This window comes from Nannospalax galili, unplaced genomic scaffold, assembly GCF_000622305.1.
Source record: "Nannospalax galili isolate Female #2095 unplaced genomic scaffold, S.galili_v1.0 scaffold173, whole genome shotgun sequence".
Classification (NCBI taxonomy): domain Eukaryota; kingdom Metazoa; phylum Chordata; class Mammalia; order Rodentia; family Spalacidae; genus Nannospalax; species Nannospalax galili.
In genome coordinates, this window is record NW_008334442.1 from 341,205 (window position 1) to 366,684 (window position 25,480).

Sequence of the window (25,480 nt, forward strand, 5' to 3'; positions counted from 1 at the left end):
TGTGTGTGTGTGTGTGTACATGCCTGACAGTGGGAGCATAATTTGTATTGGAGAAGCGCAAATGACCCTTTTACCCCCGAGGCAGCATCCTGAGAAAACTTAGAATTTTCAAAGCATACTTTTTTGAGACACCTTTTGAGGTTTCTAAGACTAACCATGTTGGGGTTTTTCAGAGTCCACTGCGGATATTTCACAACCTAAAAGATGTGGGATTTCTCCAGGTGAAAGTCATCAGAGCAGAAGGTTTGATGGCTGCTGATGTCACAGGTAGGAAACGATGCCATTCTTCTATTGCTCATCTCAACATGCAGGTCTGTGAAAGTGAATATTCCAATTTTGCATTTACTGTTAGTGGATCATCAAAGTGAATGATATAAATACAAAGATTCAGAGTTGATCTTACAGAGATTTAATAATCTCCAGATTTCTATACAGTTACTTTTTATTTTTTTATTTTTTGGTCTTTTTGAGACAGGGTCTCCCTGTAGCCCCAGCTGTCCTGGAACTCACTATGTAGACCAGGCTGGCCTTGAACTCACAGAGATCCGCCTGCCTCAGCCTCCCGAGTGCTGGGATTAAAGGCGTGCGCCACCATGCCCGGCACTACAGTTACTTTTTTTAAACTTTAGAAAAAAATTTTTTAATTTATTTTTATTTTATGTGTATGCATGTAGTGCCTGCATGTAGGTAAGTACACCTGTGTCCTGCAATGCCGGCAAGGTCAGAAGAGGCTGTCGGATCCCCTGGAACTGGAGTTACGGACAGTTGTTCCCTGCTGTATGGGTGCTGGGATTCAAACCCAGGTCTTCAAGAACAACCAGTGTTCTTAACCGCTGTGCCATCTCTCCAACCCCTAGAAATTTTATTATTTTTATTTTATGTGTATGCGTGTGTTGCCTGCCTGTAGATAAGTGCACCTGTGTCGTGCAATGCCCACAGAGGTCAGAAGAAGCTGTCAGATCCCCTGGAACTGGAGTTATGGACAGTTGTTAGCTGCCATGTGGGTGCTGGGATTCAAACCCAGGTTTTCTGCTAGAACAACCAGTGTTCTTTTTTTAACTATTTTACTTATTATTTTTATTTTATGTGTATGAGTATATTGCCTGCATGTATGTGAGTGCACCCCTGTAGTGCAATGCTGCGGAGGTCAGAAAAGGGCTTCAGAGTCCCCAGGAACTGGAGTTAAGGACGGTTTGTATCCGCCATGTGGGTGCTGGGAATCAAACCCAGGTCCTGTGCAAAAGCAGTCAGTGCTCTTAACCGCTGAGCCATTCTCCAGGCCCCAGTTCTTTTTTAAAAAAACACAGGGTGATACATTAAAAATAAACAATAGAAATCAAAATGACTTCTGAATTATTTTCCTCCCCAAAGTTCAATCCATGTAGTAGGATTAATTGTTCCAAGTATTTTTATTTTGGCATATTGAAGCAATGCTGAGCAGTCATAATTCAGTGCATGAACAGTTGTAATTCAGGCATACATAAAATGTGTTGTGTTGGTCACTGAAAATTTCAGATGTATGTTCAGTAACTAGTATGAGCGGTCCATATTTGGGCTGCTGCTCCAATTCTTTAGTTGCACAAATTCTTCAGCATACTACAAAGATAACTATGTATCTAGATTAGATATGTACATCACTTGAAGTTTTTCAACCAGGACATGATATCTTCTCTGACGTTAGTATTACTATTCTTTGACATATTAACAAATGGGATGGTGATGATTGTTTCAGTTTGCAGCATTAAATCATTGTTTTAAGTTTGGAGCTGTGACCATTCATTTATTTTTTAATTTCATAAGGATTTGAAGGATGTTTATACCAGTCATTTAATTATCTATCTCAAGTTGAATAATAAGATAGTACTGACTTGCCAGTTTTATGCAACTTTCACCGTTCTAGAAAGTTTTCACTTATCATTTGTGGAAATATGATTACCATTGTGAAAGTTCAGCAAAATAACCCTGATACAGCAAGACTTATTTAAATGAAAGAACTACACTTTTCTTAACATTTAAAGGTCTGCAGATCACTGTGCCTTTCTTTACTTCATTCAACAGAATTGAAAACAAATGAAAACATAACTCCCTTCAAACTAAAATAACATAGGTTAGCTCCAAACTAGCAATATTTAAAAATTTTAATACTTTCATATCATCAAGTGACTATAATATGTGTTAAAAATTAAAATATTGGGGATTTACAGTTTCTATAAAGAGATAATTATCACCTCATTTGTAACTGAGGATGATAACTGTTTTCTTTGAAATACGGATACCTGAAAATACTGGGTGAGAAGGTAGCTTGAATCTCTTTACATGCATACTAACTTGACACTTGGCTGTTATAACAAAGAATTGGCAAATATTAAGTTTATTCATTTTCTTTTTATGAATTTGGTTTCTTGTATGGTTATCATCAAATTAATCTGAACACCGTCATTTCTTAAAGAATAACCCACATATCATTTATTTCAAAAGCTTAGCTACCTGCCCATTATTCAAGCTGAGTCAATTGTATAAGTTTGTCTTGTCTTAGAAAGGAGCTGTCATTGATTTTAAAACTTCATGAATATGCAAACTACGTTAACCTAGTTGGCCTATGTGCCACTATGGAAGTTAAAGTACATGTTCTTTCAAAGGTGGAAAAAAATAGAGATATTTCCTTCCTAATGATTTTATGTAAATCGCTGTGCATAACAATAGCCTTTCCCCCTCAAGATTCAATGAGATATAATTTTGATTTGATTAAATGAACATTAATTTGGGGAATACTGAATAACTGAGTCTCAATTTTTTCCTTCAGTTTTAAGGATATAAATCTAGTGATTCTTCATTCCACACTGACCTTATAATCTAATGGGCTCTGAATTGAACAAGAGAGATGTTGAACTATTCAGGGGCAAGAGGATAATTCAGTCTTTGACCTTGCTCACCCTTGGACCTTTTGTGGTCTTTATGACATTTGTGATAGTGGCAAAATTGAGGACCATAGATTTAAGTCAGAAATGTCTGAATATACTACCATTGATTTAAATCAGGAATATCTGAATATAATGGCAATTTTAAAAATAATCTTTTCTTCCAAAATTATAAATAACCTGGGGCACAAATAAGCCCTTCATATATTTACGTTATCTCCTATTCAAAGTACTTTGAAAAGTTGATGTATATCTCAGTGGTCATAACAGTTAAGCTCTACCTAACTTTAAGCAAAAGTATGAAAGAGGGAATTGAATGAATCATTCTGTCTTCAGATCCTCGCATAGGCATATGTCTAGGGGTGTCATAGTAGAGAAGGGAGATTTTAAAATCATGAGTAATTCCCTATGAGAATCCAAGAATATTTTCTGAACTGGTACAAATGAAGCTATTGTTAGAAAATATCTGGCATTAGAATACTTTTTTTAAAGAAATATAACAAGGCAAATACACTTTACCAACTTTTATCGATTTTTAAAATGTTTTTAATGATGTCAACATCAAGTCTCATATCTTAAACAAAACTTCAAAATTTTTATATTTAATCCTTAAACATGAGCACAGGAGAGAAAGATTCTGTAATCTTTTAAGTAGCCATCAATCTTACTGCAGCTACAAAGAATTTTTTCCTTTCAAAATGTAAAATTTTTCTTTTGTTGCAACACATTCATTGAGAAACATTGTGATACTGTATTAACTCTGTGTGAATAAAGAGCAATTGAGACTCTCTTTGAATGAGTGAGTATAAAGCACAAATTACTTTTTAATGAAACCCTCAATTCTTTCCCTTTCCACAAAAAGCCCATAGCCTTGTTCAGCTGAACACTACTACAGTAGGTCACTTCAGTTAAGCCCCTAATAAACTATTGATAGTCAAGGGTAGTTTTTTCTTCTATCTCAATAGCCCAGTGTTGGACAGTGCACTTCAAATCATTAAGGTTAATACAGATTTAAAAAAGAGATTAACTCTGGTGGTTAAGGCCTCAATTTACAACTCCCACACATACACATGCATTGAGCACGGCACAAGAGTGGATTGAAATTTCAGTCAAATTATGGGCAGCCTTTCACAGCCTGAGAAAGTGGTACTCAATTTGAAAAAGTTGGTCTGCTAAATTCTTTGTCATAAGGGAAAAAGTTCCAGTAACTGAAAAATACTACTCAGTAAGACTTACTTTCAACTAACCAGTGAAAGGTTGTTGTTTCGCTATACCATCAAAGCAAAACTAGAGACTGTCTGGCCCTGTGTTCACTGGGGAAGAGGCTTTCCAAAACTAAATTGCATGTTCCTTAAAACGGGACAGATTGTAAAAAGAGAAAAGCAACTGGGGAATTTGCAGGGGGGGTGGGTATCGTTCATGTTTTAGTTTGTCTTTTTCTAGCTTCCAATTATTCTCTTTCTTTAAGCAGATCCTAATTTCTGCTTTCAACAGAACATTTCAAGTCTTCTATGTTGAGTGAGGCTTTCTTCATAGAGTATTTAGACCTAGACTATTAGTTCTTTCAAGTTCTAAGAGAAGAAAGAGTTCTCTTCCTCACTCAGCCCCTCCCCTTCATTTCCCCTAGGTTGTGGTGGGATTTTTTTTTTTTTCCCTTTCTCCTGAGGAAGAGGTCATAGCCTCCCCAGGGAGACCAGCCACTCAGTTTCAGAAACAGTGATAGGGGAGAACTGTGAAACCCTTCAAAAGATGCACTGCCTTTTCACTGTATTAATAGGTACACATGTGAAGCTGTTCCATCTCAGGTGAAGTGGTTTTGCAAATTAATATGCCTTCTCTTTCAGGAAGTAATGGAGGATGGAATTTTACAATTATAGTCACTGAAATTGTCCCATTAAATGAACATTTTCCCCCAAACTAGGCTATGCATAAAGACTTGTGACTCACCAGCCCGTTAGTCTAGAAACCAACTAGTTGGTTATTAAGAGAAATGTTTCTGCCCCTTTATTTACATAGACTTTTCCCATGTTTTCCTCTTGGAAAACTGTCTTCATTGTTGGAAAATATTTAAGTAACAAAACAGCAGGAAAAGACACGCTACAGTTTTTTTTTTTTTTTTTTTTTTTATCAGCTTCCGTGAGAGTCTTATTATCTTAAGAAATAACAGTTAGCAGCTCAGATTCATTAGCAGAGCTAAATTTAAGCCCCATTTGACAGGCTGCCTAGAAAACATTTTGTTTTGCTGTCTATGGGCTTTAATTAAGATGTGTTCAATTTCAGTTCTCTCCAGTCTAGCCCCCACCCCCAACTTGCTGTGTCACAGACCGGCGATCAGACACTTTTAGATGGTCCGGCCCATGACTTTGACCTTCTGCGCAGTCCGGCGTTCCCTGGGGAACCGTTCAACTCATGAGGTCTGATTTCACACTTCCAGGATGCCTCAGCTCTCTTAACAATGACAGGGAGACAAAGCCCTTTAGAGCGGGCCGCATGGGGACTTGTTTAAATTGGAAACCAGAGAGGAGTCAAGGAACAAGGTTAGGGGCTACAGAATACTGCTTTTAATAAAGAGCTCACAGCTCTGGCTCAGCTCAAAGAGGTCTACCTCTGTACAATTAATTGAGCCATTTATCTGGAGCATCTTAGGCCTCTACTTTCTCACAGAATTGCGTGGTAAATATCAGCTAAGAAGCAAATGAGATATGCATGAAATGAATTTTAACACTTTGATTACTGCGCCTCCAGTCTTCATTAAAAGTAAATTTATTTGTATTTCTGACCTCATTATCTGTAGGCTGCCTGCATTTTTATTGGTTCCCGTGATTTCCAGCTTGAGTGTGTCATGAAGGTATATTTTATACAGAGATTGGGATTTATTATTCTTAGTATTTTCCCTGCACATTATGGATCTATTCAGAAAAAGGAAATGAAAAGGCAGCTGAGCAGAAGAAAGCAAGTCTGCTCCTGGAAAGTTTTATATAAAGTTAGAGAAATGTAGCATATATACATATTGTAGACAATATACTGTCCTTAGAAAAATAACAATTGTGGGTTCTTTCAGCAAATTGCATAAGATATATGCAATTACTTCATCAAATGCTTTCCAGAACACAATTGTCTTATTGAAAGCAATGGTGAAGTTGCTTCTTTTATCAGATAACAGAATTTGGGATGGCATGTGCATATAGTCGCCATTATATTTAATAATATAGGATAAACATTGTCTTCCATTTGATGAACATTACTTAAAATCTATGCTGGAAGAAGAAAAAATACACAGCCTTTAAAATCTAAGCAATTCCACTGAGTGGACCATATGAAAGACAAGAGTAAAATAATTTACAGCTAAGAGAGGTAAGTGTGCATATCCCCAATTCTGACTATCTTAACATCTTAAGATTATACTGATTGAAGTGAACTAAGAATTAATACATAAAAACATATGGAAAATTTCCCAAAGTATGCTTTATTTTCATGACGCAAACTAATGTTTCCATTTGATTTTTAGTAATTATGTTGCAGAGGACTTTTTGAGCATATATCTTGATGAAATATTTTGTCCCATTTACAATGCATCAAAAATATCCGACACCTAGCACACTAATCACGATAATATACCTGGTTGAGAAAACCATATTGCACACACACATGTGATAAATGCATTAATATTCTACAAGCCTTTGCTAAGAATAAGACAAAGCCAACAAAAAAGCATCACAAAGAAAGCAAACCATCATTCTCCTTTTATGTTGCAATGTCATACCTAGAAATAAACTTTCTTTCTTCTAGTAATTGCATTAGTTTAAAAAAAAAACTAATCACACTGTAATTACAGAAATGCAAAAGTATTCTTTTAAAATAAAACCATTCATATCAAATATATGCAGATACAGAAATGAAAATCATAATTTACCACAAGCGCTGGTATGGCCTGAGTCTGAACCAGTGTTTTAAATGGAATTACAGAAATCATGTGTGATTCATATGCAGGTCACATGGTTAAGAGAGACTGCTCTGGAAGAATAGGTTGGATGACAAAAGAGATTAATAATTGCGTTTGATATGCTCTAGAGGTGAAGGACTAAGGCTGAGAAAGTGGTGGTCCCACTATCAATAGAAAATGAGAGGAAGAGAAGTGATATAAAATAATTAATCGGGTTCTGTGGAACTAAGATTACAAAATGATCCTTTGAGTAAAGAAAAAGAGAGCTGCTGATTTGCCGAGGAAGCTACCTTCTGTATTTCATCTGGAGCTAAAGAAATGTTTTCAGATGCTACAATTATTTTAAATTAAACTATTCTTTGTATTTTGATACAACAGAATATAGTTGTATAAATAAGCAATTAATTCCTAGAACAAGAGATCTGAATTTATATGGGGTTTAAGGGAGGAAAGAGAACTGTTTACTACAGGAATATTTGGGCTACATAATCCTGTAGTTAGAATCCTAAATCGCAATCCTAAAGCCCAAAGAGTGAGTAAAGGATTGATGTAATGCAGATACTGAGCAGAGTACACACTGTTTTGATCTACACTGTAGATCACTTATTTACTTCTCAAAATGACTTTGAGAAGATAATTGACTGCTTTCTTATCAAACTTGCCAAGAGAGCAAGTTCACTCATTTACATGAGGCTAACATATGTATACACTACCCTAAACATTTTATATGTCAATGTGTATACATACATGTGCAGATATATATTACTTTAGTCAGAGAGCGAGAGAAAGAAAGAAAGAGAGAGAAGAGTTGGAAGTGATTGAGTTTATTTTATTCAATAAAATAAACATGAGCATATATAAATCTAAAATCTTTCTTGGGTTTAAAACAGGGATGTTTTGCTTTAATAGTAGAAAATATAGAAAAGGCTTTAGACTCAGAGCTGAGTTTAAACTTTGAGACTGAATTATGCATACTCTAGTCACATTGGAATGAAAGTTAAATGTGAGCTGGACATGATGTACATGCCTTTAATCCCAGCACTCAGGAGACAGAGGCAAGCTGATCTCTGTGAGATCAAGGACAGACTGGTCTGCAAAGCAAGTTCCAAGCCAACTGTGACTACAGAAAAAACCTGTCTCAAAAAAAGAAAATCCAACATGAGAATGATACTTTATGGTGGAATCTACACTTCAAAAGGACATTGACAAATTGATCAGAATATATTTTCAGCTGAAATATATTCTCATCTTGTGATTTACAGTCAAGTCCATTGGAAATAGCTTCAGCATTATCGAGCCCCTATTGTGTCAAACACTACTTTGAACTTGGCTCAAGGACTATCACTATTAATCCCACAATAATCTGATTAAATACTATGGTTATCCCCATTTTATAATTTAGAAAACTGAGGAGTAGAAAGATTAATTCACATACACACACACATACACACACACACACACACACACACACACACACACACACACACACCAGCTCATTAACAGCAGAGCAGCTCTGCTGATACAGAACTTTCTTTTGAGGCCTCCAGCCAAGCAGACTACAGAAGGAAGACATTGAGAGGTATGATTTTTTGACAGTTATTCAAAGCTCTGTCCTGGGGGAGGTATAGCTAGAAGCTGGCAAAAAAAAATGTACTGGCCAAGGTTCACTTCCAAAAGCCAACTTCCTTCTAACAAATTAAATCAGAAAGGGATTTATATTAGAGTATTAAGTAAGTCACAGAATCTTTGGGGACAGAAAGGGCCTAAGAACTTTCTCATTCTCCAGAGATTAGCATTAATGCCTCATAGAACAATGAGAAGTAATTTTTCCTGCTATATTGGCAAGTTGAGAAGGAACTTTGGTAATAATACAGAATTCATCTGCAACAGCAAAATGAATTCTACATGTTCACAGTTAGCTGAATCCCAGTATCAACTTTTAGGCAAGTATACCTGATTCATGCAACCTAAATCATATACACATCCTTAGCTGCAAGAGAATCTAGAAATGTCATTCAGGGCTTCTTGACCTCTCTGTAGTTCAGGAAGAAATTCTATAAGGTGCTTAGATAGATGTTCAAGCAGCCTGCCACGATATCCAGCACAGAAGGGCAGGTTGTGGGGCTGGAAAGAGGCTCAGCAATTACAAGTACTGGCATCTAACAAGCATCTCAACTCCAGTTCCAAGGGATCTGATGCCCTATTCTGACCTCTACAGACATTGCACAACACAGATGCACTCACATACATACAGGCAATGCACTCATACACATAAAATAAAAATAATAACAAATAAAATATTTTTTTAAAAAGGGCAGATTGTGAACATTGATTACATGCTGTCCAACAGAGACTGCACTCTCATTATACACCTATCATTTTGGTTATATTTCAAAATTATTACAGAAGATAAATCAAACTGAAAGTATGAGTAATACATATATAATTCTTTAAAGTTTTATTAGCAAATTAGAAAACTTATAACAAAATAAAAAGTAGTTACCAAGAAATATGGTATTATTTTATTCAGCATATCCAACAAATATATTTTAAATTTTCCAGTCTTATTGCTTAGTCCAGTTGTGTCCAATTCTTATTGCACTACTGGTCTCTGGAATTGAAAAGAAAACCCAACTCTCACAATCACTGCCCAAAAGAGACAACACTAATTGGACTCATGGAATAAGGAAATGATTCTTGCTACTTCAGTATGCAAATAGTTGAATACACACATCTATCATGGGAAACAAAAGCCAAAGATGTACTCATTTTCTTGTTACCCTTTCTTGTTCTCAATTCTAGATATTATATTATACTCACACGTGCATTTGTTTACATATGTGTACATTAAAAGCCAGGAACAGCATGTGAGGGAAAACATGTTTTTACTTTCTGAGATTGGGTGACCTCACTTAATATTATATACAACTTTATGCACAATATAAATAAATATTTTCTAAAAATTATAATTGCTAAATGAATAAGAAAATTACAATGGAGAAGGAAATTTCCCAACCATTTCCCATCCCAACTGCTGAGGCAGAGTTGGAATGACCACTTGGTTACCTACATGAGCTTTGCAACTTGTCCTTAAGAATTCTTTTGAAACCTTCAGATTCTGAGATACGGTAGTAGGTAATTAGCTGAACAGAGTTCTGAATGAGATATTCATTAGAAAAGAAAAATGGACCAAAGATATTCTAAAGGCAAAGACTTGACAAATGATAATTTTCAATTGTTTCTTTGATTGTGTATATAATCATATATAGTGTATTTCTTTAAAACTTGAGTCTTGGAAACTGGAAAGACAGCTCATTGGTTAAGAGAACTGACTACTATTGCAGAGGACCAGGCACCCACATGGTAGCTAACAGTCATCTGAAACTCCAGTTCCAGGGGATTCAATGCAACTCTTCTGGCCTCCACAGGCATTGCATGACACAGGTACATTTATATACATACAGGTGATACACTCATACACATAAAAGAAAAATAATAATAATATATATATTTTTTAAACTTTAATCTTGGGGCTAGAGAGATGGCTCAGCAGTTAAGAGCACTGGCTGATGTTACAGAAGACCAGGGTATGATTCTTACTACCCACATGGCAGCGAATGGCATGGGTACATTTACGTTCATGCAGACAATATATTCATACACATAAAATAAAAATAATAAAATATTAAAAAAACAGCCTTATTTATTATAAAGTAGAAATGTCATACATGTTTATGTGCTTGTTAATTCTGAGTTAGTTCTATTTAACCACATAACTAAATAGTATTAAATTGAATTGCAATTTCTCAACCTGGTCTCATGCCCTGTAAGTCAGTTCTCTTTCTACCATGCTGTACCCAGATGTCTTTTCTGCGTATAAGCAGTTTTCTCCCCGTTTGACTATACTTATATAATAAAACAATTTGTATATTATTTTATATTAAAGTGAATTTTTCCATGTAATTTAAGCTCTTAAGTGCTCAGGTATAATTTTCCATGGCTTCTTGTCATCTTATAAGTACCATAGTCTTCCTATTCTTTCTGTTCCTATTTCTTCCTATTCCTCCAATGTATCATTTCACTTCCCATTCATTTGTCATAAATTTCAACCTTCTGGTGTATATCATGATGGTTTAGTTCTAGGACTCAAGAACATATCTAGTTGCATGAAACCCTATAAATACTGTGAATCTAGTTCTAGATTCCAAGGGAGATAAAAGAATGATATAAATATAGATCTCTATTTCTCTTAGTTATTGTTTTCAAAGTGTAGTCCAGGCATCTGTTAAGATCCTCCAAGATGCTTTCAGAAATCTGTGAGGTCAAAACTATTTTTATAGTAATGTTAATATGTCACTTGGCTTTTACTTTCATTCTCTCATAATTACATGATACAATTTTCCAAAGGCTACAGAATGTTTGTTTGCTCTACATGTTGATCACATCTACATCCTGTAGAATTTTATTGTCATTCACAGTGAATTAATAACATTTCAATGTTATTCCTTTTATTATTAATTTTAGTGGATTATTTCTAAATTTCTAGAATGATAATTTTAATAGTTATGCTACATGTAAAACCTTTTGAAATCCTCAATAACTTTTTGATAATTTCTATAGCCAAAATGTACTTAAAAATGTTACTAAAGGGCCCTGATTCTCTACTGATAAGCAGGTAATGTTGGGGTGGGAGTGGGGCTGAAGAGATTGCTCAGTGGTTAAGAGCACTAACTTCTCTTGAAGATGACCTGGGTTCAGCTCCCAGCATCCTCATGTCTAACAACCATTCTTAACTCCAGTTCCTAGAGATCCAGTTCCCTTTTCTGACCTCTGTGAGCATTGCATACACAGGTACACTTACATACATGCAGTCAAAGCACTCATACACACAAAATTAAAAATAATAAAACATCAAAGAAGATAATGTTGCCCCCTGACTGTTATTTTTAAGGGGATTTTTATTTGACACAAATATTTGGGTGCACTTCTGGTGTTTGGTAGCTGGTAGCTGGGGTGTTAAGTGTCTTGCAAAGCACTGAACAATCTTATATAATATAATAAAAATCGTTCCATGTCTTGAATGAACTTTAAAAATCATAATTATATCAGTTGCATCTTGAAACACATATGATTTACTCAAGCCTTGGAAATGGCTGCCAATTTATATGGTGCACACCTAAGCTCTCTGGACATTGTTCAGGTATTCTTTATGATCCGGTATCCTTACTGCTCTGATTTATGCTAACCACACCATTGCTCTCTATGCCCCAGAATCAGTCTCTGACTCATTAAGCTTTTGGTCTAGCTAGTCCTGCTTTCAGGGTCTTTTTTCTCTGATGTCCACTTAGCTACTTCTCTCCTTCCTCCAGTTCTTTGCTTAGACCTCATCTTCACAGACCTCATTTTCAGTGAGGCTGACTCCACCCACTGAATTAAATCTATAAATACGCCCCCCCAACACTCTTCGATCTTCTTATTCTACTCTCTATTTTTCTCTTTTTAGTAGCATATATCACTCTCTGGCATATCACACAGTCTACTAATTAATAACGTTTAATATTTACTCTCTTTTCCTCATCTCCTCTACCACCAAATTAAGAGGACAGCAGATTGAATCTTTTTTGCTCATAGGGTCTGGCACATAGTAGACATTCCATAAATATTTGTTTAGTAATTCAGTGTATGATTTCATTGTAAATAACATTCTATATTCAAGTCCATTATAATAGAGTTTAGGTACTTTGCTAAATTTTAAGATCATGTATGCTTCACTTTTATGACACAATAGTAAAGAATATTATGAAGTCTCTAATAGGGAGAAAAGGTATATTAGATCTAATAGGTTGATAGCCATGACTCTAGAGTGTCAATTTTCCTGCCACAATAAAAGCTGTTTCATGACTTAGAGAGAAAAGAGAAGCCCTATTATTATTACTCAGTTCGAGACTGAGGTCCTGTAGGGACCTGGTGAAAAGTGTCAGCTAATGTAATTCTACCAATCAGATGTTTAAAATATGTTTAGGTCAGTCGATGAGAAAGACTAAGGTCAAAGCCCCATCTCCAGTGGTAAGGAAAAGATTGGAAGACGTCTTCAACACACGTTGCTTTTTGTTCTGATAGACCCTATGGAATTCACTGAGCTATGACATTGTTACATGTCATGATTGAAATTCCATTTGCAGAAAGGACAGATGGCATCCTTGATTATAATTTAAAAAAAAATATTTTGCAAACTGTGGCAACTGAGGAAATTAAACCAAAGAGTTTAATTTGTGCAAGGTAGGTCCCAAATAACCATACCCACATGGATATGAATTTCTTTCCATGCTACTGAAAGCCTTCTGTGCTTTCAAAAACATGGCAACAAAGAGGTGGTCACTAGGTCCTCCCCACCCCCACATTTTTGTGACACACTACATCTAGCAAACTGTGCCACTTGTCAGCAGTAAAATGACTTTGGACAAAGCAAAACACTGATGGATCAGGATTAACATTCTGTTTTGAGCAAGAATATCTCTCAGTATCATTTGGGTGACTTTAATATCCAAAGCTATAGTTTGAACAAACAGGTAACAAGTGAGCACGGGGCTCTGCAGACTTTCCCACAGTTCTTTGTCAGTAGGTCAAGGGCAAGGGCAAGAGTGAAAATTAGCCATTCAACTCACTCTATTGATCTGTGGTGCAGTTTTGTAGAATTTCCAGAAAAGATGCCCATTGGAGTCAATCCAGATTTTTTTTTATTGTGAAATAGATTAAAAGAAGAGTTAAGTAATGCCATATGTGCTTTAAAATCAGTTGCAAATATAATTTTACAATATGTAGTAAAAGAATCTCTAGTATTAATTCACATGAGAGATCCTTTTTCCTATTAAAACATCAAAGGAAAATTGGCTTTCAGTATTTAAGTAGATTATGAATAGCATACAAGTTTGAAATACCTGTTTATGAGTTATGTCATGCTTTTCAACTTTTTATACTATAAAGACAATATTAAACAAATATGCAAATATATTTAAGTTAAATATTACTGATTGTAACTTGTTAAGGTTCATTTTTATGTAGTGGTTTCTTCATTTTTAAAAAATGCTCGTGACAGAGATGTACAGGCACTGTAGATCACAAGGGTCATTTCCGCTGGGAAACGCTCTGTGCTTCCCTTTTCCTTCCTGTCCTGGAGTTGTAAAATGATATGCTTCCTCCTCATTCTCCCTCTGCACTGTTCACTTACCTTTATTACAGTACTTACAAGCCTGCATTATAATTGTGTATTTACATATCTATAATGTCTACTAAATTGTGCGTGCCTTGAGAGCTCCACTCTGTCTTAATCATACTATAACTCTGGGGTGAGCAGAATCTTCACTCAATAAGTAATGAATGCTTCAAAAGGCATTCCTATTTCTCTCCAGAAAATTGTCAACACTGGAAATTGCCATGTTCTCAAGGAAGGCTGAGATTCTCTTCCAGCTGTCACTGCAGTTAAAGCAGTCGACATCACAGCTACCACCCTTACCCTGCACTGCTGCAATTTCGGTCTTCCATGGAAACCAAATTCTTCAGTTTGTTACATTTCGAAGGAAAGGAATAGGCATTTTTGTGACCTAAATGACAGAGGTTAAGGGACAGCCTACTGGTTATCATGGGCCTGCTTTAGTGTTATGACAAATAATGAGTATGAAGAAGATAAGAGATTATATAATCTATACCTTAAGATTTTTGATTGGTAAAAAATGACAAGAAATAAAAATACATTTCAACTTTGGTTGCTGTTTTCATTTCTTTTATATTATTATTATTTTTTAATGTGTATGACTGTTTTTCCTACATGTATGTAAGTGCACCCATGTCATGTAATGCTCACAGAGGTCAGGGAAGGGTGTCCAAAGGCCTGGTTCTGGAGTTATGGTTGGTTGTTAGCTACCATGTGGGTGCTGGGAATCGAACCCTTGTTATCTGCAAGAGCAGCCAGTGCTCTTAACCACTGAGCCATCTCTCCAGCCCCCTGTCTTCATTTCTTAAGCTTTTAGCCACATGGTATTAGTGAAAACATGCTTTTTGCAGAATATAAGGCACTTTATAACCATCAGAGCTCCAGCCCATGTCAACCCAATTCAGGTACTCCTACTTGAGCAAGCAGCAAAACCTTTTACAGAGTCTAAATGGAATGGTAAAAGGATGAAAGGAAGGAATAATTAAGAGATAATTAATGGTTTGGCCCATCACTAGTGTTTCTCTGATTTTTTCTATTTGTTTAAGTGGCAGATAATCAAGCCCGGAAAATTTAGGATCTGAAAAGCAGTCACTGAAGGCATTATTTAGCCAAATCAGCACATTAACATGTGTAGCTATTTCTTTAAAAATAAAACTGTAGTGTATGCTTTTCAATGCTGAATTTATAGAATTTGATACCGTACATTGCTATTATTTTGGTTGAAATTGATGGCAGTTTATAATTGCCCTTGATCTCACAGTGACAGAAGGATACTTTCTAAATTAGTGAAAAATAGTACAGTTTTTAAAGCCCTGATATTGGCATCTATTTCCTGTACTTTAAAAAGATAACTTTTGGGGCAGGAGAGATGGCTCAGTGGTTAAGAACACTGGTTATTCTTGCAGAAGACCAGGGTTTGAATCCCAGCACCAACACGGCAGCTAACAACTGTCTGTAACTCCAGTCCCAGGGGATCCGATAGCCTCTTTTGACCTCCACGGGCATTGCACAACACAGGTGCACTTATCTACATGCAGGCAATACACACATAAATGTAAAATAAAAATAATAAATAAATTTTTTAAAAGTTTAAAAAGATAACTTTTAAAAAAAGGATAAAGACAAATTGAATAAACTTTCCTATTCCCTCTTCTTTACCAGAATCTTGGGATAGACTAAACTCCTTGTTGAATGCTTTTTCTACCCAAAACCCCAAATAAAAGTTTAATGAATTGTTTTCCATCTTCAAATATCAGGACATAGTAGACTGTTCATTATCGACACTGGTAAATTGTGATGGTTCTACCCTCAACATTTACCAAAAATCCAACCACTTTCTACCACTTGGATTGCTGTACTAGCTCTGACTCATCTTCCTACCTTTACCATTGCCCTCTCCACCTTATTCTTTAAGTGGGTTTTGCCGTTCCTCAACTTACATTCCTCGAAAGCATCCCTCTTCTATCAGAATGAAAGCCACATCTTTTAGGGGCCCACAGCTCTCCTTATCCTTCCCTGTCATCTAGCACACACAGTCCCAATCTATCCCTCCAGTCACTCTGGCTTCCTGGCTATTACTGGCACACCAGGCACAGCCACTTCTCGGGCCTTTGCAGGATCTGTTTCTTTAGGCAAACCACAGCTCACTCTTTCACCACCTTCATTGCTTTTCCTCTGTGTCACTTTGCCACCAAGACCTTTTCAGCCCTTTGGGAAATTCTGTGTACATGCCAGTACTCCCCATCTCTTTACAATCATTAGGTTTCATCATAGTATTTATCACTTGAAACATAATAGAAGGTATTTAGTCTCTTCTTCCATGCAAAATCTATGAGGGCAGGGATTATTTTTAATTTTTTATACATTGACATTTCTCCAAAGTATAAAACACAGTCTGGAACGTGATAAAACAATGAAGATTTATTAAATATATGACTTGATAATCAAATTACCTAGCTTTTCCTGGTTTGTAAGCTGCCAACCACTAAGATGTGGCATGGTTATTGGGGAAGATCTTGCTTAGAGATTTACATATAAATATATTACAAAAACTATTTGTGCCTGTCTTTGTGTGTTGGTATCAGAATTCTCTGAAAGAAAACAAAATTGCTGATATGACAAGTAAAGCCAATTACAATGTATTTTAATGAACAGACTATTCTCAACACTGACTTTCATGGTGTTCAGGAGTTAGAAATGAGAGTGGTGAAGGTAAGTAAAAATGAGAATTCATAAAAGCACAAAGCAAGTAGTAAAGGTTTTTTTTTTTTTACCAGACCTTAAAGATTTCCATTTCCCCATTCTTTGCTGAAAATTATTCCCAAGACCCCAAATTGGAAAAACTACCATAATGTTAAATGATGCAATTATCTTGGGTTATATGAGATTACTGAACTAACACACATATTAAATCTCTTTTTCAATATAAAATTAATAAATTAAAGGTGAGTTAAAGTTTGTACAGCTCATTTTAAGTATTGTACTATGGAAAGTGAATACACTGCTGTGTGGGAACACATAGCTTATCTGTCACTTGTAGCTAATAAATTCCTTCCCATTAAAATTTAATTGAAAGTCTTCAATGATATTTAAGCTTTTGCACAAGTGTAAACTACTGAGGCTACAATTCACAATGCATTTAAAACAATTATTCTTTATCATTAAAGTTAATAATATGCACATTAACCTCTTATGTAGTCTAAATCAATATTGCAGTTTAAAAGATATGACCTCTGGACAGCTTTGTCTAAATATTGATTCCATTGTCATTTGTATAAGGTATCAAACAAATTACATACTGCACTAATATCATTCATGCTGCCCCATGGAGCCTCTGACTTTATAGGTTCTTGTAATATAGGACATGACATTACAAAAATAGTGAGAACATCACAAAAGATAATTGCAGAATGGATGAGATTTGACTATGGCAGTGGTGAGCCAGGATGAACAGATAACTTCCAAATCCTTTATTTTCAGGGAGCAGCAAAGAGTGCTATTCTTTAGCATGCAGATTGATTATTGATGTTAAATTTCAATTGGCAGAATTTTTCTGCCTGAGAGGGTCTGATTTATCTTCTTTTGATTCCATAGATATCTCAGGAAAACATAGCTTAACTACAGTCAGATTAAAATGATACAATTCTGTTATATAGCCATTTTCTCAAAAGAAACTTATTTAGAAGGCCCTGTTATAAATTACTAGTGAATCAGAGAAGTCAAGAAATGTATACAGAAGATTAAAATGAAGGATGTTTCAAATGGTCATAATAGAACTAAATAATTGATTTGGGGTGGACACAGCAGATTCTCATAACTGACAGCTATAGTGTTAAGTTTTGTTAACTCCAGCTATACAGTTTAGTTTCAAGTTCTAAATTGCCATAAATCATAACAATTGTTAAAATTCAATTATATGTTTGATGAGCTTTTTTTTTAACTTTTAAACTTTTACTTCACTTTGTGTCTACTATGAAACTTCTTGGAAATAATATATGGTTGTGATCATGATATTGTGAATGTTGGTGCTATATGCTAAAAATGTTGACCCTAAATCTCTTGTAGGAAAAAGTGATCCATTTTGTGTAGTAGAACTGAACAACGACAGGCTACTAACACACACTGTTTACAAAAATCTCAATCCTGAATGGAACAAAGTCTTCACATTGTAAGTAGTATTACCTTTGTTTATTTCAGAACTGGTATGAAATTATAGTTCACTCAGAGACAGAGACAGAGAGACAGAGAGAGAGACAGAGAGAGAGAGACTGTCCGTGTATCTCTATGCCTGTATATGTGTGTGAGTGTCTCTGTGTGTGCCTGTGTTTCTATCTGTGTGTGTGTGTGTGTGTGTGTGTGTGTGTATGTCTCTCTGTGTTTGTGAGTTTCTATGTGTCTCTGTGTTTGTTTTTCTGTCCGTGTGTGTATCTGTCTCTGTGTTTTTATTCTTCACTGATTCATAACTCATGCCCTACCTTTGCTAATAGCCATGGACTTCATAACTCCCTACCTTCCTGAGAGTGAATCCTGGGGAAAGGAGTATGCCATTTCTCTTTGTTTTCAAAGACGTTTTTACTGTTCATTTTATGTGGCCTGACTAAGGATTTGCTCCCATCACCGAGTCTCCACACTGCTTCTTCTTTTCATACTTTCTATTGAAATTCTTTCCAATCGCATTGACACCAAGGAGGACAAAGCTCTATTTGTTCCATTACTGAAATCAGCAAACAATCCAGTCCGGAATCGGCAGATGCTTTAGTTTGGGGTTGTTTCATTTTAGCACAATAAGAATATTAACTATTGTCCTAGGTTTCAAAACAGGCTTTGAGTTAATTTTCCTTTTGTTTCAAAAAGTTTGTAAATCTTTTCAGTCAAGCACTGTAAAAGCCGTAGATGAGACACTATAGTGTCTCCAAAGTTCCCTTTATAAAGGCTGGGCTTTAGAAAATGCATCCAACAAAGAAAATTCTCTAAACAGAACTACTTAACAGTTGTCTAACATAGTTTTATTTTTTTGAACATGAAAAACTGCTAAATTCCTCATTAATCCCTTATAATGTCTGTGCTTAAGAGCCAGTAACTAATCAGCTTTAATTATCTGACCAATTTATTTTTAAGGAATTCCACATTTTTATAAAAGATGAAAGCCTAGTCAGGAGGCTTGCACTCCTAAAAAGGTTGTGGAGAGTGTTTTTCTCTAGAATGCATAATTGAATGAATAGGTTTGATTATTATCAAAGCGATTAATTGATTGTGCCCTGATACAGCCTCTTCTCACATGTGGTTACGGTTTTTCAGTAATGAATATATTCATTTTTTTGTTTTCTCTTAATTCATGTTTTCTTGGTAAACAATTTGATCAAAGAATAAACGCTGTCAACAATTTGCATTTATTTTTCTAGAAACAAAAATATGGGGAACTCACAGTCTTTTATTATCATACATTGTTTTTGGAATTTAATGGAACATTACTTGATTTCTAAATCTGAGGGTGGTACAATAGTTATAAATGTTACATTTTCTCCATTCTGCTTTTTGTGTTTGCTCATTTTTATTATATAACTCTAACAGAAACTCAGTGATTGCTTTTAACCAAAGAGATATTGTATTATTACAAAAAACTTGTACAGTGATTTTTGCTGATATCAAGTCTGGGAATGTTTTAAGTGAAGGTTACAAGACTATATGATTTATACTGAGAAGACAGGGAAGCCTGAAGATTGCCAGGGCTACTTACAAAATGTTTTCAGTAACTTCTTAACACAGTAACCACCCAGATAGAAAATGATACTTCATTAAAAATATAACTTGAAGCTACAATAGTCTTCAAAGTTCCAGATAATAAGGCCCTCCCTGGAGTCATGTAGAGTGCATTATGGGAAATTCTGTCAACTACCAAACTACCCTGTATATATGTGTATGCAAATGATTTTGTATACACACAAAATCAGCTAGCACTTTAAAATTTCAAAAACATTCTAGCTCTTGCTTCCTACTGATGGAATCTTTTTTTCTTCTGTATGTTTATTGTGCAGCAATGTTAAAGATATCCATTCAGTTCTTGAGGTGACAGTGTACGATGAAGACCGTGATCGAAGTGCTGACTTTCTGGGCAAAGTTGCTATACCGTTGCTGTCTGTAAGTTTTATCCACCTGACACACTGTTCTGTGTTGCTTTTGCTCAAGGAAAAAAAAAAAAAAAAAACAACTCAGCTCTATGTCTGTCATTTCTCAACCAAGGTCTGTAATAAGAACACTAAAAATTTTAACATACTCAATTCACGGCCATGTTGAATCCCATGATAGTTAATTTTTCCTGACAGACTTGATCCTGGTAATGAACAGGTACTTGTCAGAATTGCCACAGTTGTTTTGGGTTCTCTGTCAGTTTCAGCAGCTGGGGGTCAAAGGTCACTGAGGGAGTGTATTCAGTGGAGACTGCGAGACAGACGGCTGTCATGTCCTTTTCCCGCAGATTCAAAATGGTGAACAGAAAGCCTACGTCTTGAAAAACAAGCAGCTGACAGGGCCAACAAAGGGGGTCATCTATCTTGAAATAGATGTGATTTTTAATGCTGTAAGTCTTAACTTTGGCTTTTTTGTACTGCTAAAGAGTTCAGTTTTCATGAAAGCTTTTGTTCCTGATTTGTAGAGAATTTCTGTCATTCCTCATTTTCTCTAAACCTTGATGTATCCTGGAGAATACGCTTCTGCCACTGCCTGGCACACCCACACTTTCTGTTATAGTGGGTGACTGCTGCTGCGGGTGTGCTGGCCGCTGCCTGCCTGCTTGAGAGAGGGAAGTGCATGCATATGCAACTGTATACATTTATATTTTATGAGCACAGCAGCCAGGACTTTGAAACTTTAGAAATTATTGCAAATTGAACTGCCTGAAAAACTTGTAAACATTTGTAATATATGAATCCATAACAGACACATATGTTGATATATAGGTGAAAGCCAGCTTACGAACATTAATACCCAAAGAACAGAAGTACATTGAAGAGGAAAACAGACTCTCTAAACAGGTAAAAACAAGGAAAGATTAATCCCTCTGGGAAGACCTGATTGTATCTTTAAAACATCTGAGTAAATTCAAATAAATCTTGGAGGTCTGGAGGGGGGAAAGACGATGGAATTTTTGATCATCTACATATTGAAAATGGCTTTTTTTCCTCCTTTCTTTTTCTCTCTTCCTTTCTTGAAAAGAACAAACAAGGACAAAACCAAACTGATAAATTAGATGGGAGTAGTCAGAATGGAAAGAGGATACTGTAGGTGTAGTGTCTAGTGGCTATGTTGTCGAGCGTTAGCCAGAGAATGGTCATTTTGAGCATGAAATACAATTTGATTGTCATGGAGTATGTAAGTGAGAACGCCAAAGCCTGAGGTTCAAATATATGTACAGACCACCCACAGGTATGATGCAGGTGTGTGCCTAAGCAAATAAAGCCCTTTCCTCTAATCCAGTGAGGGGGCTCCATCTTCTAAGAGAAACCTTGTTAATTAGATTTTAACTGCGATCTGTTAGAAGTGAACTTTCATTGACATATTTTGCTCAAAAACCAAACAGAAATATAAGGGAATCTGACTTTTCTGTTATAAAGATTTTAAATTAAGTGTGATATCTATCAATCACAATTTTAAATTTGCTTTGATATCAAGTTAAGAAAAAGCACCACCTGCCCTTTTAAAAAAATGTTTAATACAATTTACAAAGCTAAAACAAAATATAATTATTATAATAAAACTTACTAAGCCTATTGTATATATTTGGTAATTTTCTGTGTCATTAGAAACCTGAAAATATTTTTATTTTACTCTTTTAGAAATTCACAATAATAATAGAACTTTCCTGTGTTTAAAACATTGTGTGTGTTAAAAATGAAATCTCTATCTAAAAAGAAATACAGATTGCATTTCTCCACAATTATAGATAAATAATAATAAAAATTGTTCTTTAAGAAAAGTGATAGGAGTCAAGAAGGAAAACATATAGGAGACTTTTTGCCTGAATGGAATTTCAGTTTTACCAACATGTTAGAACTGGTATGTATATATGTGCATCTATAAACATCTATATTTGTACATATATACTTTTCGACATCTGGATCAGTAAATTTTATGTAGCTGTTTCTTTAAAATACAAGATCAGTATTGAAATGTATTTGAAATAACAAAATATTAACCTGCAGACGTACAATGAAATGTATTTGAAATAACAAAATATTAACCTGCAGACGTACAATTATTTTACCTATCTGTAATCTGTACTTAATTTTGTGAACCATGATCTAGTTCATGGGGGTCTTCTTTTTACTATCGAAGTTATGCATAGTTTTTTTTTTTTTGCTTTAAATTTAAATTGTATTACTTCTTGTATACTTTTGTAATAAAAGATTTTATAACATACTTGCTTACTATGAACTTTTCCTAGCTCTAAAATTGTAAGAAATAATGAGAAAATATATGTTAGATTTAATGTGTGCTGAGAGAGAATTTTTATGAACAGAGCAGGCATCTTACTAAATGTTAATAACATTGTACTTTCTATAATAAAAAATATTAGATGACTTTCCTCTGATTCTGAATGAAAGCATTCCAAGGTATTCAGCTCACTTTTAAATGTCTTGAAATTAAAATATTTAATTAATCTTTAAGACACAAGAAAAGATTAGAGTTCAAAATTTAAAAAGGATCCAAGTGTATAAATAGGAGATTTTTGTGAGCAATAGTACCATGAAGACTTAATTTTTAAAAATATATTTAGCTTAGAAATTGTTCTTATAAGTCAGTTCTTTCCACTCCCTAAATACTTTTCTTTAGCTTGTGAACCAAATTTCTTTGAGAAATTGTGTCTTTGAGAACGTATGCCTTTGAGACTTGATTACCTTTCTCAACCCTTTCTAAATCACAGTAAGCTAGAAGATTTTTACAGTATTTTTGATTGCTTTCAGTCTTGTAAATTTTAATAATAAGTTCATTTTCTTTACAGCTACTACTAAGAAACTTCATCAGAACGAAACATTGTGTCATGGTGCTCGTAAGTGCTGCATATTACCTTAACAGTTGCTTTGAGTGGGAGTCACCCCCAAGGAGTCTTGCTGCTTTTGTGGTATGATCATCCTGTGTTACTCTTCCATTGTTACTCATTAAATTCAGTAATCATAGCTCCATGTTTCTGTGACTATAGTAACAGTTATGTTGATAGAGTCATTTTAAAACTCCTATTTTAAGACTTGACTGGACAGATTTGCTGTGGGCAGAGACCCGATGGATTGTTCAAGGTCTGAATCCAAGAATATATTCCTCAGATTTCCGGAATGCAAGACATCTCAGCCAAAGTATAATTTTCTCTGTAACACTTAAAAAGTAAAATTTTGCATATTGCACAATTTTAGATCCCAGTAGGAGAGCCAAAAAAATTCCTCAGTGTGAAGAACGACAATGGTGACTGTCTTGACCATCCTCACTTTGATTTTATTCATTCTAATAGTGTTTTGTCAAAATATGAGCACCACTGGCAGTAGAATGTTGGTTGTAATGCTTTAATATGTGGATCAAACAGAAGAGGATGTGAGATGTTTGATGATAGTTGAGGTTTCCAATTTTTAAAAAGTCACAAGTGAGAATGTGATCGACCCACATAGTCTTCTAACAAGGTTCATCTTGTATCTTTTACTCTGGCTTTAAAATAAAAACTGCTGATGAAACCAAGTGTGGCAGAGCCAGAGAAATCCGGAAAGGTGCTTCCCCTCAGCATCAGCTGGGAATTTCTACACTCATATTATTTTTGCTTATTCGGTATTTGAGTTGAAGTTGAAGTGGAGTCTCTCTTTTAAAATTCTTTATTTTATTTTCTTATTTATTAGATTATAAGAAACTTACACTTCATTGCAATTTCCAGTTTTGCAAAATGTAACTAATTTTGAGGACATACAAGAAAAGCTTAACTATAATAGCAAATCAACACTCTATGATTACCGTTCAAATGAATGTATGCACATCTGTTTAGTGCTTTAAACTCTGTCATCCTCTCAGGCCTTGTATGGGACTTTCATTAATGTCTAAGCACATGAACAAAGAATGTAGATGCCCCTTTGTGTTGTAAGGTACCAGAAATTTGGGCAGCCTGATTCCCATAGGCATGTTGTTATGTCCTTAAAGGGAGTGACTGCCATCATCATTTACTTAAAAAAAAAAAATCTGTCAATACTTTGTAGTATCTCTTTCATATAACAAATATATTAGAGGTATTCTGATTTTTCTCTGGCTTAGAAGCATTTTCATATTAAGAAAAAATGATATGGAATTTCTTTGTATATTTTATATAAATTCTTCAGGTTCTATGAGGTCTTACAATAACAATAAAATTCTACTGCAAAGGTCAGCTGATATTTTGATTCACTCCTTCTAAAGTCACTCTCCAAGAGCTGTTTGTGAAACTTGAAAACATAAAAAACATATCATTTATTAAGGGACATTCACTGTGGATTGTTTAGCATCACAATGTACTATATATAACTTTTTGTAGTTTCCAGCAGCCATTTGTAAAATGAATTCAAGATGGCAGCCCATTTTCAGAATCTCTTCCTGATTCAAAAAAAGCCACTAGAATTCTGAGAAACTTGGCTTTATGCATATAGTATTACTTCCATTGATTTCACTGGAAGGAAGCAAACCATTGGAGAATATAATAATATCCCCTTAGCTGGTAGCCAGTTTATAACAGATTCAGTCCTATGAGACAGGAGCTGAATGCAAGAGGTTTGCATAGAAAGGAAAGAGAGCATGATAAAAATAGTGAAAAGGCCAACATGAAACAAGGGGCCACATACCACAGTGTGAAAGCACATTAAGAGTATTTTTGTGAAAAGGCAATAATATTAACCATTTTATTGGAGAAAAGACAATTACATTATGTTTTATTGAATGTGATTGAATTAATGAATTACAAAACCAAAGTTCCTTTATTTCAACTTGAACTTGGAGTTCCACTGGACTAGGAACCCCTCTGCCTTTATGCTGCACTCCTCATTGCCTGCAGAGGACCTAGTACTTAGGACTCTCCCAGTCTAACAGCTAACTAAATCAATTGACCAATCAATAAGCCAATCTCCCAATCTGAATTTTTTTTGTTATATGGGGAAACTCATTGTTAATGACACCAGATAAATCAAGGTCTGCTATAGTAGAGCTGGTTATTAAGTCATAATTGGAACAGATTAATAATGTGGTAGCAATTTTCTCTAGTTTCCATATGAACTCTAAACTATTTCATAATTCCTTATCAATAATCTACTTAACCATGAATTGAATTTTGACATAAAAAGATTCATATGTAAACAAGAATTAATATTTATTAGATACTTCCTATATGCCAAATTTTTCACATATGAATACATA

General features: G+C 35.0%; 1 protein-coding gene across 9 annotated transcripts in view; it reads left to right on the forward strand.

The window, feature by feature from the left end:
• Mctp1 (multiple C2 and transmembrane domain containing 1) overlaps window positions 1-25,480 on the forward strand; it is a 407,885-nt gene that overhangs the window by 230,523 nt on the left and 151,882 nt on the right. For all 9 annotated transcript variants that reach the window (XR_003848888.1, XR_003848889.1, XM_017797207.2 and 6 more), the window contains 6 exons: window positions 174-267; window positions 18,137-18,239; window positions 20,107-20,209; window positions 20,547-20,648; window positions 21,028-21,102; window positions 23,070-23,189. Coding sequence is in view for 7 of the 9 variants with exons in the window: in XM_017797207.2 (XP_017652696.2) it covers window positions 174-267; window positions 18,137-18,239; window positions 20,107-20,209; window positions 20,547-20,648; window positions 21,028-21,102; window positions 23,070-23,189 (597 nt within the window). In the remaining 2 variants the exon portion in view is untranslated. The remainder of the gene's footprint in view (window positions 1-173; window positions 268-18,136; window positions 18,240-20,106; window positions 20,210-20,546; window positions 20,649-21,027; window positions 21,103-23,069; window positions 23,190-25,480) is intronic.